This window comes from Sarcophilus harrisii, chromosome 1, assembly GCF_902635505.1.
Source record: "Sarcophilus harrisii chromosome 1, mSarHar1.11, whole genome shotgun sequence".
Classification (NCBI taxonomy): Eukaryota; Metazoa; Chordata; class Mammalia; order Dasyuromorphia; family Dasyuridae; genus Sarcophilus; species Sarcophilus harrisii.
This window is the reverse complement of record NC_045426.1, coordinates 351139949-351152417: the sequence shown is the minus strand read 5'-3', so window position 1 is coordinate 351152417 and position 12469 is coordinate 351139949. Positions and strand designations below refer to the sequence as shown.

General features: G+C 31.4%; 1 protein-coding gene across 2 annotated transcripts in view; it reads left to right on the top strand.

The window, feature by feature from the left end:
• Window positions 1–12174, top strand: part of MALT1 (MALT1 paracaspase) — an 87111-nt gene extending 74937 nt beyond the window's left edge. For both annotated transcript variants that reach the window (XM_031945910.1, XM_031945909.1), the window contains 7 exons: window positions 1449–1626; window positions 2984–3058; window positions 3413–3540; window positions 5885–6034; window positions 6891–7048; window positions 9788–9913; window positions 11424–12174. In XM_031945910.1, coding sequence (XP_031801770.1) covers window positions 1449–1626; window positions 2984–3058; window positions 3413–3540; window positions 5885–6034; window positions 6891–7048; window positions 9788–9913; window positions 11424–11846 — 1238 coding nt within the window. In that variant the 3' untranslated portion in view covers window positions 11847–12174. The remainder of the gene's footprint in view (window positions 1–1448; window positions 1627–2983; window positions 3059–3412; window positions 3541–5884; window positions 6035–6890; window positions 7049–9787; window positions 9914–11423) is intronic.
• Window positions 12175–12469: the final 295 nt, after the last annotated feature.

Sequence of the window (12469 nt, the reverse complement as noted above, 5' to 3'; positions counted from 1 at the left end):
TTTTCTTTTCCTTGAAAACCAAATAATTAAATTTGAAGAAGTCCCTCTCACTGAGATCTAATCAAGAGTTGTCTTCCTAAGATGTCACTCGACATACCCACACCAGAGTGAGAGGGTGAAAATTGGCAAAAAAAATAATTTTTAAATGGTGATAGTATTGGAGGCATTGCAGAAAGATAGGTACACTAATAGACTCTTGGTGGAACTGTGAAATGATGCAGCATTGTGAGGCCCATACCCTTTGAACCAGAGACTATTACTGAGCTTAATTCCAAGGAAGCCATTAATAAGTAGAGAGAAAAGTCTTAGTATACTCTAAAACATTTATAGCAACACGTTTTGCAATAGCTAAGAATTGGAATAAAATAGATGCTTATCAATTGGGGAGTGGCTAAAAAATTTTGGTACATGAATGTAATGGAATACATCTAATATAAGAAATTATATCTGTTACATATGCAGAGAAGCATAGAAAGATTTTTTTTTTTTTGTGAACTGATTCAGAGTGAAGGAAACAGAGCCAAGAAAACAATATACATAGTAACCACAACAATATAAATTAAAAAGAACTACCACATACCCAAAGGTCAAAAGTGAACTAACAAAAATTAAAGAAATCAGAGTAGAACTCAAAGGAAAAAAAAGATGAGAGGATCCATCTGCACCCCACCCCCACCCCCATGGAGATGGGAAGTTAACAGTTGTTATACAAAACACATGTGTGCTTTCAGATCCTTTCAATGTATTCATTAATTGGATTGACTCTTTTCTCTAAAAATATTGTTATATAAGATGGATTTCTGGGAGAGGGAGAAAAGAGGAATACTTTGGATAACTATGATGATGTCAGAAATATAAAATATAAGTAAAAAACTTTTTAAAAATCAGCTTAAAATAAAATAAACTAGTTTAGACAACAATTTTGACAGCTTATTTGAGACTAATTGCTTTAGTTGTGTGCTATTCTGTACATTAGAGGAAGTTCATTATTCTTGTTTGTAAAACAACTGTTTGAGGGCCAGTTGTTTACTAAGCACCCATCTATCTCTTGATGACATTTCATCATATCCTACTGTGTGTATGTTCTTATCTCCCAGACTAGATTGCAAGATGTCAGAGAGCAATAATAATGTTTTATTTTGTACTACTCTTTACAGTTCTACATACATAAGTTTCCATAGTTTTTCAAATACAGTACTTGAACTTTAACTGTTTTAAAATAATTAAACTCATTTTAGTTAGCATTTGCTGTTTTTGCAATTGGATTTTAGGTATGAAACAAATTATTCATTTTGTTATATGATTTATTTTCATATCTTTATGAGTATTCATTCTCATGCATTTTATTTTCTGAATTTTGTTTGTATCAACATCAAATGAACAAATTTCATTTTCTAAAACATGAATGTTCAGATTTTAAAATTTCTCTGTGGTATTTGTTCTCTCAGGCTTATTATATTATGCAGGACATGGCTATGAAAACTATGGGAATAGTTTTATGGTTCCTGTGAATGCTCCAAATCCATATAGGTCTGCAAATTGCCTGTGTGTGCAAAGTATACTTAAATTGATGCAAGAAAAAGAGACTGGACTCAATGTGTTCTTGTTAGATATGTGTCGGAAAAGGTAAAGTTTTTATTCTTTGTTAAATAGTGAGTCTCAGATTAACAAAATGTTAGTTTCTGGGGTTAAATCTACAAAAATCAGAATGATGATTATTGTCTCTATTTCACTGTGTGTGTGTGTGTGTGTGTGTGTGTGTGTGTGTGTGATTCAAGTGGCTGCCAACCTCAAAATTTTTAATGACTTCAGTTCTCTCCACATCTTAGATGTTAGTTTATCCAGATGTTCCTGTTCAATCTACCCCAACTTTATTTTAATCTCAAGTCATGTAAAAACTAATTTTAAGCTTTTACTTTCCAAATTTTGATTGTCCAAGAAAGTATCTTTCATTTATAACATTGTTGCTATGGAAATAATTGTTCTCTGCAACCTAAATTCATGAAACCAGTCACCATAGTGAAGTAGATTTTACCTGCATTTATATATCACAAATTGTAAAATTATTCCCATATAATGGAAATAGTTCTTGCTAATGATTAGATACTGGAGGTGGAGTTCATATCAGTGCCTTATAGAATAATAAATTAAATTTCCTGATTCCAATTTCACTCACTTCTGTATTCTTTTCAAAGTTTTCTGGTTCAGTTCAATTTCTTCATTAACAGAACTAATATAGATATTTTTAATATGGTTAGTTCTTTTAAACTAGTCTGATGATAATTAAATCCATTTTTATTGTTACATTTTTTGTTTAAATTGTGGCAGTAGGGCAATAAATTATAGAATTTAAAGCTTGAAGAGAGATAGTCTGGCCCATCACCTTCATTTTTCATGTAAGGAAATTAAGGCTTAGAAAGGTAAATTACAGAGCAAGGCTTCAAACCTTGATTCTCTAAATCAGTGTTCTTTCCACTAGGCTTAATGAATTTTCTTTTAGTTCATTTCAGATTGTAGTTTATCTTTTGATAGAGATTTAGGAGAAATACAAATTGCCTCTAAGTGGTGCTTTGATGATGAGAATTCTTAAGTGTAGGAAATTCTCACATTCTCTACTCTTGTTCCCTCTTCCCAAGAGAATTGCCTGTTGTTATTTAATCAATAGAGAGTCACAACTATTTATCATCTCCCAGTTATACTTTTATTCTCATCTAAAGAAAGAAGAGTGTTATTAACTCTGTTTTTCTTCTTACCTTCATGTAAATTATGCCTTACTTCTTTGGGGGAGGGGAAGTGAAAGAAATGTGACCATTAGATAATATAATTTGAGAGCCATTATTCTAACGTATTTATGTATCTTTTTTCAACTCAATAAATATATATTAAATACAGTCATTATATAATAGTTTTGTTAACATTATTTTAACTGTTTTAAGGCATTCCCTCCCCCATCTTATTTCCATGTCTATTGCTTTTATTCTAGAAATGACTATGACGATACTATTCCAATCTTGGATGCCTTGAGAGTCACTGCTAATATTGTTTTTGGATATGCAACGTAAGAAAGCTTAATATTTGTTTCAGAAATGTCTTATTTTATAAAAATAATTCTTAATGCATTTTATCTTTGACTTCCTATTTATAACTGTTAAGCATTCCTTTAGAAATGATCTCTTTTTTAAAAAATTAAAGAGAGATTTGCAGATATAATAAATAAATTTGCCTTTTAGTTTCCTCTAGTCACAAATTTATCCAGTAGTTGTGTACTACTTCTCTGAATAGTAACTTCAGGACCAAGAAGGTATATTGCTAGTACTTTCCCAAATAGAAGTTAGATGACCAAGTCTATCAATTAGTTAGGAAACCCTCTTTACTTTGTTATAAATATTTGGTTTTTATTACTGTTTTGAAGATGCCAAGGAGCAGAAGCTTTTGAAATCCAACATTCTGGATTAGCAAATGGAATCTTCATGAAGTTCTTAAAAGATCGATTATTAGAAGACAAGAAAATTACTGTCTTACTGGATGAAGTTGCAGAAGGTACAAGTGAAAGTCTAAGGGAAAGCTATTTTTCCAGGTCCTTGTTTTTATAATTCTCCTCTCCCCATACTTGGGATTATTAGAGTTTAGAGATAGTGTTTATTATGTAAAGTAATTTCTCTTGAAATGTATACCTAAACTCTAAAATTCTATGATTCCAATATATGTTTTCTTTATTTCCCAACTTCATGCCTTTTTACTTTTGTTAAGTAATTTTTTTCAGTCATGTTCAACACTTCATGACCTCATCTGGGGTTTTCTTGGTAAAGATACCAGAGGGACTTACCCTTTCCTTCTCCAGCTTATTTGCAGATGAGGAAATTGAGGCATACAGAGTTAAATGACTCGTGCAGTCCCACAGCTATTAAGTGTTTGAGGCTATATTTGAACTCATGAAAATAAGTCTTTCTGATTCCAAACCCAGTGCTCTATTCACTGTGCCATCTAACTGCCTTTTCACTAGCTTCTCATATCTGGAATTCTCTTCCTTTTCATTTCTCCTCCCTGGCTTTCCTGGGTTCCTTCAAGATTCAGCTCAAATAACACCTTCTGCAGCAGATTTCTCCCAGTCCCCACCACTGTGAGTGCTTCCTTCTGAAATTATCTGCCATTTATTCAGTATAGAACTGTTTGAATCTGTTATCCCATATAAGAATATGAGTAAAATAAGGAGATTAAACTACATGATTTCTGCATTTTAGGGATAAGGAAAGTTTTTGTAGATATATTGTGAGAAAAAGGCTGGTATGCATATATAGAGTTTTGGTTTTCTTTTTTCATTGTGGAAGTGGAATAGTGAGTGACTAGTGGAAGGGAGTTAGGAATAGGGTTTCCCTCTCCAAATGAGCTGAAGGAATGTAAGGAAATCCAGAAGGAATCACAAATTAGCAGGACAGCTATGAAAGTTATATGTTGAATTTATTGTAAACTTTTAAAAGAATAGAGATTTGTAGTTTTATGTACAATTCTCTCTGTCCTATATATGGAAATGCTCGTTTTATTTAGTATTTATTCAATTCAGATTTTTTTTATGTAAAGAGAAGTTTTTTAAAAGAAAAGATAAAAAGAATGCAACAGAATATTACTGTGTTTTAAAGAATGATTTATATAGTCTTCAAAGATGTATGGGAATACTTAGTAATGATGCAGAGTAAAATTAGAAAGAAACAGGAAAAAAACTTTACACAAAGGCTACAACTGTGCAAATGGATTAAACCAAAAAAGAGATAAGAAAATTTCTTCTCTTCTTTGCAGAGATAAAAGAATACAGGCGTGGGGCATTGCATATATTATCAAACTCAGTTGACGTGTTAGTTATTTTTGCTAAACTGCTTCTTCCTCTCTCTTTATTTCTACAACAAAATTCTCTTTTAGAAGGAGGGCTCACTGGGGAAAGGATGAGAGAACATATTCAGAAGTGGTATTAAAAACAAAAGATATCAATAAAAAAATTTTTAAGAGTTCCTGGTTCCCAAAAGGAATAATTGTGTACTTTATCTTTGGTCAAACAGATCATCGTTTTTTCTTAGACCAACAAAGATCTCTTTTAAAGGAGACCTTTAAAAACTGTTTTATATATACTTCATTTCTACTAAGAACTACAAAAAAATTTTAAAGACTTGCTCAGCTTTTAAAAATTTGGACAACTTTCTTTATCATTGTCACTGTTCTTTTAAAATTACCTTGAATCCACTAATTTTGTTTGTTTTCATATTTTCGATTAAGAATCATGTTTCAGTCTGCTCAGGTTATTTTACTAAATTTGTCAGGAATGTAGAAAAGAACATAAAACATAACATAAAATAAACATTAAAAAAAAACATAAAAGGAAGAGACCATAAATACTATTATTTTTATTTAGCAAATAGAATAATGCATTGGAATTAATATGCTTCAAAGTAGATCATGGTATATTTAGATTAGTGATGAGTATTTTATTTTGAAACTGTATAAGATTAACTATTTGGCATTGTTAATTGATCCTTTGAAAAATTATATTGAATTTTGGGTTTGGAAACAATCCTGAGAAATCAACCTACTTCTGCCTTGAACTAAGATCTCAATGTTGCCTACATTATTTATTTGCAAAATAAAAACTGTATTTTATAATATTGTTCATCACGTAAATATTCTCACCCAACTCCCAGATGATCAATCTTGAGAGAGATAGAAATGTATAGAAAGATAATTTATAGAAATTAGAGTAAGATAATTGAAAGCAAGAAAAATAGACATATTGATATGATCATTAGTAAAAGATCATTGTCTGAATCCTGTATGTTCACAATATATAAGTATATTTGCTTATTATACATATGTATATATAAATGTATCATCTTTTTAGATATGGGAAAATGTCACCTAACCAAAGGCAAACAGGCCTTGGAGATCCGAAGCAGTTTATCTGAAAAGAGGGCACTTACTGATCCCATACAACAAACATTATGTTCTCCAGAATCATTGGTGCGAAATTTACAATGGGCCAAAGCACATGGTACAGTAAATTTTATTTTGTTACGATTTTTCTAGAAATTGATTAAGATGACAATATAGAGTTTTTTTCAATTGTTATTATTTCTTCCAAATTTATTACAAAAGTACTTTAACCTTAAAATGAAGAACACAGAATTGAATCAGGCTCCGTTTTGCATCTAATTTCAATATGTCTTTGGACAAAGAGACTAACATAAGTAGAATGAGTATATTGTAATTGTTGTTTAATATGGTCAGATCTTCATATTGAGGAAATAATTATCAAGCTAATACACTATTTAGATTCTTCTCCATCTATACTATATTCTAATTCATTCTATGTTGATAGTACTCTGAGATTTGGTATAAGAAGCTAAAGCAATTTTGGACGCTTCAAAGTGTCTGTACTACATACAAATCTATCATGGATAATTGGAAGTTAGCTGAACACCCATAACATGCTGTCACTAAATATAATAATCTTAAATAAGATTTAGATCTCCTGTTAATAAATTAATGTTCAGGTACATTTGGAATATAAAATGTCACATAAATATTGTAGCTACATCCACATGAAAAATGGGTATTGGATAATTTAACAAAAAATTGTATCATTAATAAAAGTATCAAAACATGTAATGGGGATCATTGGGCATTACATCAACAAATATTCTTGAACACCTACATGCTAGCCACCATAAGAGTCAGAAAGACAATTGAACATGGTTCCTTCCACTGGGGAAGTGGTTAATTTAACTGAGGAGCTCAAAGTGTAATCAATGAAATATGTGTGTTTTGTATTGTTTAGAAATTATATTAAGTCTCTTTTAATTTAACTTTTAAAATAATAACTTAAATATATACAACATTTTTTTCAGAACTTCCAGAAAGTATGTGTCTGGATTTTAAATCTGGTGTTCAGATTCAGCTAGGTTTTGCAGCTGAGTTTTCCAATGTCATGATTATCTACACAAGAATAGTATACAAACCACCTGAAATAACGATGTGTGAAGCCTATGTTACAGATTTTCCATTTGTAAGTTACTCATTTTTCTTATTTTTCCAATATTCATTCATTGAAAAATAACATGCTTCCAGTCTGATAACAGATATGTGGTTTAGAGATAGAAATATGTCTTATGTTAGAGATAATTATCATAATATATAAGAAACTGATCACTGTCTAGTTTTTTTTATTATTCAGTGTTTTAGAGTATAAAAAAGAAATTACCTAACTTCAGAAAAGGCAGCCTTAAAATATTTTTGTGTGCTAAAATGAGGTAATGTGAATAATAAAGTGTACTTTAAAAATAGAAATTACCATGGATTTATATTTTAAACTCAGAAGAATCTCATTTTAACTCATCTATCTGAGCCCTTTTGGCTAAATACATTAGAATAATTTATTGTTGCAATGGGAATCATCTACTAATATCAATTCTAAGTATTTAACAGCTGAGAAATCTGTTTCATTAACTAAAGAACATCATAATCTTATTTTCATTCTCATAAATTTATTTATTTTTAATACACATTGTTTTATGAATCATATTAGTAGAGAAAAATCAGAGCAAAAGGGAAAAAACTGGGAGAAATTTTAAAAAAAGAAAAAAGAAGTGAACATAACATGTATTGATTTACATTGTCTCCTTAGTTCTTTTTTGTGCATGCAGGTAGCATTTTCTGTCCAAAGTCCATTAGGGTTGCTTTGGATCACTAACCACTGAGAAGAACCAAGTCTTTCATAACTGATCATCACACATTCTTGCTGTTATTGTGTACAATGTATTCCTGGTTCTGCTTGTTTCACTCAGCATCAGTTCATGTTAATCTTTCCCGGTTTTTCTAAAATCACCTTGTTCATATACCACAACTTCTTCGGCCATTCCCCAATTGATAGGCATCTACTCATTTTCCAGTTCTTTGCTACTACCAAAAAAAAATTATAATAAAAAAAAAAGCGACTACAAACATTTTTGCATATGTAGGTCCTTTTTCCTTCTTTATGATTTCCTTGGGATACAGACCCAATAATGGCACTGCTGTGTCAAAGGTTATGCACAGTTTTATAGCTCTTTGGACATAGTTCCAAATTGCTCTCCAAAAAGATTGGATCATTTCACAACTTTACCAGCAATTCATTAGTGTCCCAATTTTCCTACATCCTCTCCAACATTTATCATTATCTTTTTCTGTCATCTTAACCAATCTGAGTGATATGAAATGGTACCTCAGAGTTATTTTTAATTTGCATTTCTCTAATCAATAGTTATTTAGAACATTTTTCACATAACTATAGATGACTTTAATTTCATCATCTGAAAATTGTTCATATCCTTTGACCATTTATCAGTTGGGGAATGACTTGTGTTATTATAAATTTGACACAGTTCTTTATATATTTTAAAAATGAGACCTTTATTAGAAACACTGGCTGTAAAGATTTTTTCCTAGTTTTGTACTTCCCTTTTAATCCTGTTTCTATTGGTTTTGTCTGTGGAAAGACTTTTTAATTTAATGTAATCCAAGTTGTCCATTTTGCCTTTCATAATTTTCTCTAGTTCTTCTTTGGTCATAAATTCCTCCCTTCTCCAAAGATCTGATAGGTAAATTATCCCTTGTTCTCCTAATTTGTTTTTACCATTTTTCAGTTTTCGCAGCAATTTTTGTCAAATAGTGAGTTCTTATTGCAGAAGCTGGAGTTTGGGGGGGTTATCAAATCCTAGATTACTATAAGCCTTGATTGTGTGTCATGTGTATCTAATCTATTCCACTGATCCACCACTCTATTTCTTAGTACCAAATGTTTTTCCTGACTGCTACTTTATAATAAAATTTTAAGTTTGGTACTACTAAGCCACCATTTTTTGCATTTTTCTCATTATTTCCCTTGATATACTTGACCTTTTGTTCTTCCAGATGAATTTCGTTATTATTTTTTTCTAGTACTATAAAATAATTTTTGGCAATTTGATTGTTATGGCACTGAACAAGTAGACCAATTTGGGCAGAATTGTTATTTTTATTATATTAGCTCAGCCTGCCATGATAATCTTTTAAAAAGGAAACTACATACCTTTCCATGGTAAGTTGATTTTTTCAGGACACTAGAATATCCTTGAAGAAAAAATGTACTTACTGTGGATTAAGGCTGTTGTAATTAAAGGTAAGTAAAAGCTCCATGCACATGGAATGGGCATGTAGGAATATAATCTTTACATCATTGTTTATTGGTTGCATTTTCATTTTAATGTGCATTAGGTGCCTTCTGTGGAAAGCTTTATGCAAGATCTTTTTAGTTCAAAGTAAAGAATCATGTGCTTAGACCAAAATGTAGTCTATTTAAAATGCTTATAATGTTGTTCATGAAAATAAGTTAATGACGTCTTTTACCCTATTTTTATTACTGAAGTTGCCAATTGAATCTTTGTTTAAAAAATTAATTTAATCAAATAGTTTTGGTTTCAAATTTTGTTTTCCATATACTTTTCTAATGTGTCCTGTCAACAGGGTCAGAGATTTAGAGGTGGAACGGACCTTAAATTCATGAAATCCAAACTTCCTTTTTCATTAAGGAACACAAGGCACAGAGATTAAATTGCTTCCCCAGGGGCACTTATCTGCTGAGACCAAGCCCAATGCCTGATCCACCATGTTGATTTCCCGCTAAGCTAGAAGTGTCCCTAAAGCCGGGATTCTCTTAAGATTTTCTACATGATATAATTGCTTAGTGATTATTATTGATTTCTTTGTTGGATGTCTCCAATTTTCACAGGATCTAGATGTTGATCCAAAAGATGCAAATAAAGGAACCCCTGAAGAGACCGGTAGCTATTTAGTGTCCAAGGATCTTCCCAAGCATTGTCTTTACACTCGACTCAGTTCACTGCAGAAGTTAAAGGTAACAACTACGCTTGTATTTGGAAATGTGAACTTTTCTTTGTCTGCAGATATTTCAGTAACTATTAGACTTGTCAGATTGATAATGGGATACTGGGGAAAATATTACTGCCCTATATGGTGTGGTGGTTACTGTCCTTTGTGCTGTTGGCCTCAAAATTTAGGGCTGTTTAGAAAGACTATTATAATACATCCCTTATTTTGTGAATAAATTCTGCTTTTAAATTTTTTTAGCATTCTTTTATCATTTCCTTTTTTAATAACTTCAAAATAAAGAATAATGAAGTGATTTCCAAAAGTTTAACAGAGAGGTATTAGCAGATTCAGTTTTAGAATTCCCAATACTATTTTGATCTTATTTTTCACTCCTACCTGCCTTTTAGGGAGAAATTTTCTTGATGACCGAATTTATTGGGTACAAGTAGATTTCTGATTAGTTTGTGTTTTACTTAAGAGTATTTGATATAAATACATGTATTTGTTCATATAGATTCAGCCTATAACTTGTTCTAGTTAGTTTTCTTCCCCTCTCTACTTCAGTAGTTTTATTTCCCCCTACTAAAGTTCCATTCTGATGTTTTATCATAGTATAGAGCAACTGATCTTGGGTTCTTAGAGGCTAAGGGGGAGGGCAGAAATTTGACCAAATTCTGCCAACCTGAAGAGCCTTTAAGTCCAGGCAGGTATTCTTCATCTGTGCTGTGAGAACCAACCTCGCTCAGTTTGGGAGAGGCTTCAGCATTAGAAAGTTGGACTGCACGGGCTTGATTATTTTTGGAGACTATCTTATAAAGACCATCTATTGAATCACTGAGAAGTTGATATTTTCATCCATTGAGGGAGAGTTCATACTAATGAAGTCAAGGTCTTTAAAGTATTGAAGTAAGAAGCAAGTTCTAACTTGTAATATTTTCAAATCACATAGCCACTGAACATCGTATATTCACATATTTAAGGATGATTTTGTCGTTATTATTGCTTTGGACTTATCTAATAGCTATGGAGGGCAAGTTTTCTAAGCTACAATACACAGAATTCTTTACAACAATTGTTAGGAAGATTAATCTGAGGACTATGTAATTCTATCAGTCCTAAGAACTTGAGATTATATTTTATCTCCAGGGAATGGACAACAGACACTGACAGTGAAAGCAAAAGCAGCCTCTGCCAATTTAGGGGAGATGAAAAGGATTCAGGAAATAGCCAAGAAGAGTTAGAGTGTAGGTTTAAATAGGAAGAGTTATGAGACTTAGGAAAGGAGATGAAAATTTTAAAATTAATTTTACTGATACCTTTTGTTTCCACATCACCTCATTTCAAAAAAAATGTCCTTTCCCTATCTTATCCAGAGAGCCATCTTTTGTAATTGGAAAAAATAAAAAAGAACGAGAAAAAAATTTCAGCAAAATCAACATGGTAACTGTGTCTGGCAGTATATGTAATATTGATGAGAAAATGTTTAAGGATGATAAATTTTCATTCTTCAAAACATTTTTTCTTTTCATTTTTAGGAACACCTAATCTTCACAGTGTGTTTATCCTATGAATATCCAGGAATGGAAGATACTATAGAAGAAAGACAAGAAGTGAATGTTGGCAAACCTCTCATTGCTAAATTAGACATCCATCGAGGATTACGAAGAAAGAGTTGCTTTCAAGCTTGTTTCATGCCAAATAGTCATTGCCAGAACCCTACCTCCACCTCATTGGCAGCTGAACATTATCATTCTTCTCCAGACTCATTCCATATTGTCTACAATTCAGGACCTGATAACTCTGGTAGTTGTCATTGCAACCAGACTCCAGATACACTTATTACAAGTCATGGTGTCCAAAATTATTCATCTCCATTCATTAGAAGTAATGAACCTGTAGAAACAACTGATGAACTGCCATTCACTTTTTCTGACCGGCTCACATTTTCTGAAAAATAACAATGTTAGTTCATGAAAATAGCATTATACCTTGATTCCTGATATACAGTATTATCTGGGCATGCACTAAGTATTTGGGATTTTAAAAAAAAAAAAAAAAAAAGGTGCTATGAGGGGAAATTAAGTCTCCTAACAAACTCAGGATTGTCTTCTTTGTTATGTAAATATTGTATAGTTAATTGCAAACATCCTTTTCCTTCACTTTCAGGTTTTTAAGTTGGTTTATACTATGTAAATACAAGAATATAATGTATATAGGGAATAAAAATGCCTTAAATTATGACCATTCCAAAGTAGGAATAATGGAAATAAAAGTTTTACACTTGAAGCATATGCCCTGTAGATATTATTTTTAGGCCTTCCTGCTTTTATTCAGAGACACATTTTATCTATGATCTGTATTTCATAAGAAGATGAAAAGAACTTTAATTTTGTTTTATATTATAGCATGTACACTTTTGTTTTTAATATTATAAAATCATCCAGGAAATTATAGTTGAGATTATTTAGATTTTTTTGGTGTTTTTTTTTTTTTAATTGGGGGAAAGAAGCCATTCTTTGCCTCAGTTTCTACCTAGCCTTAATCTTCTTATGAAAGTTCATCATATTGTGATTGTTATTTT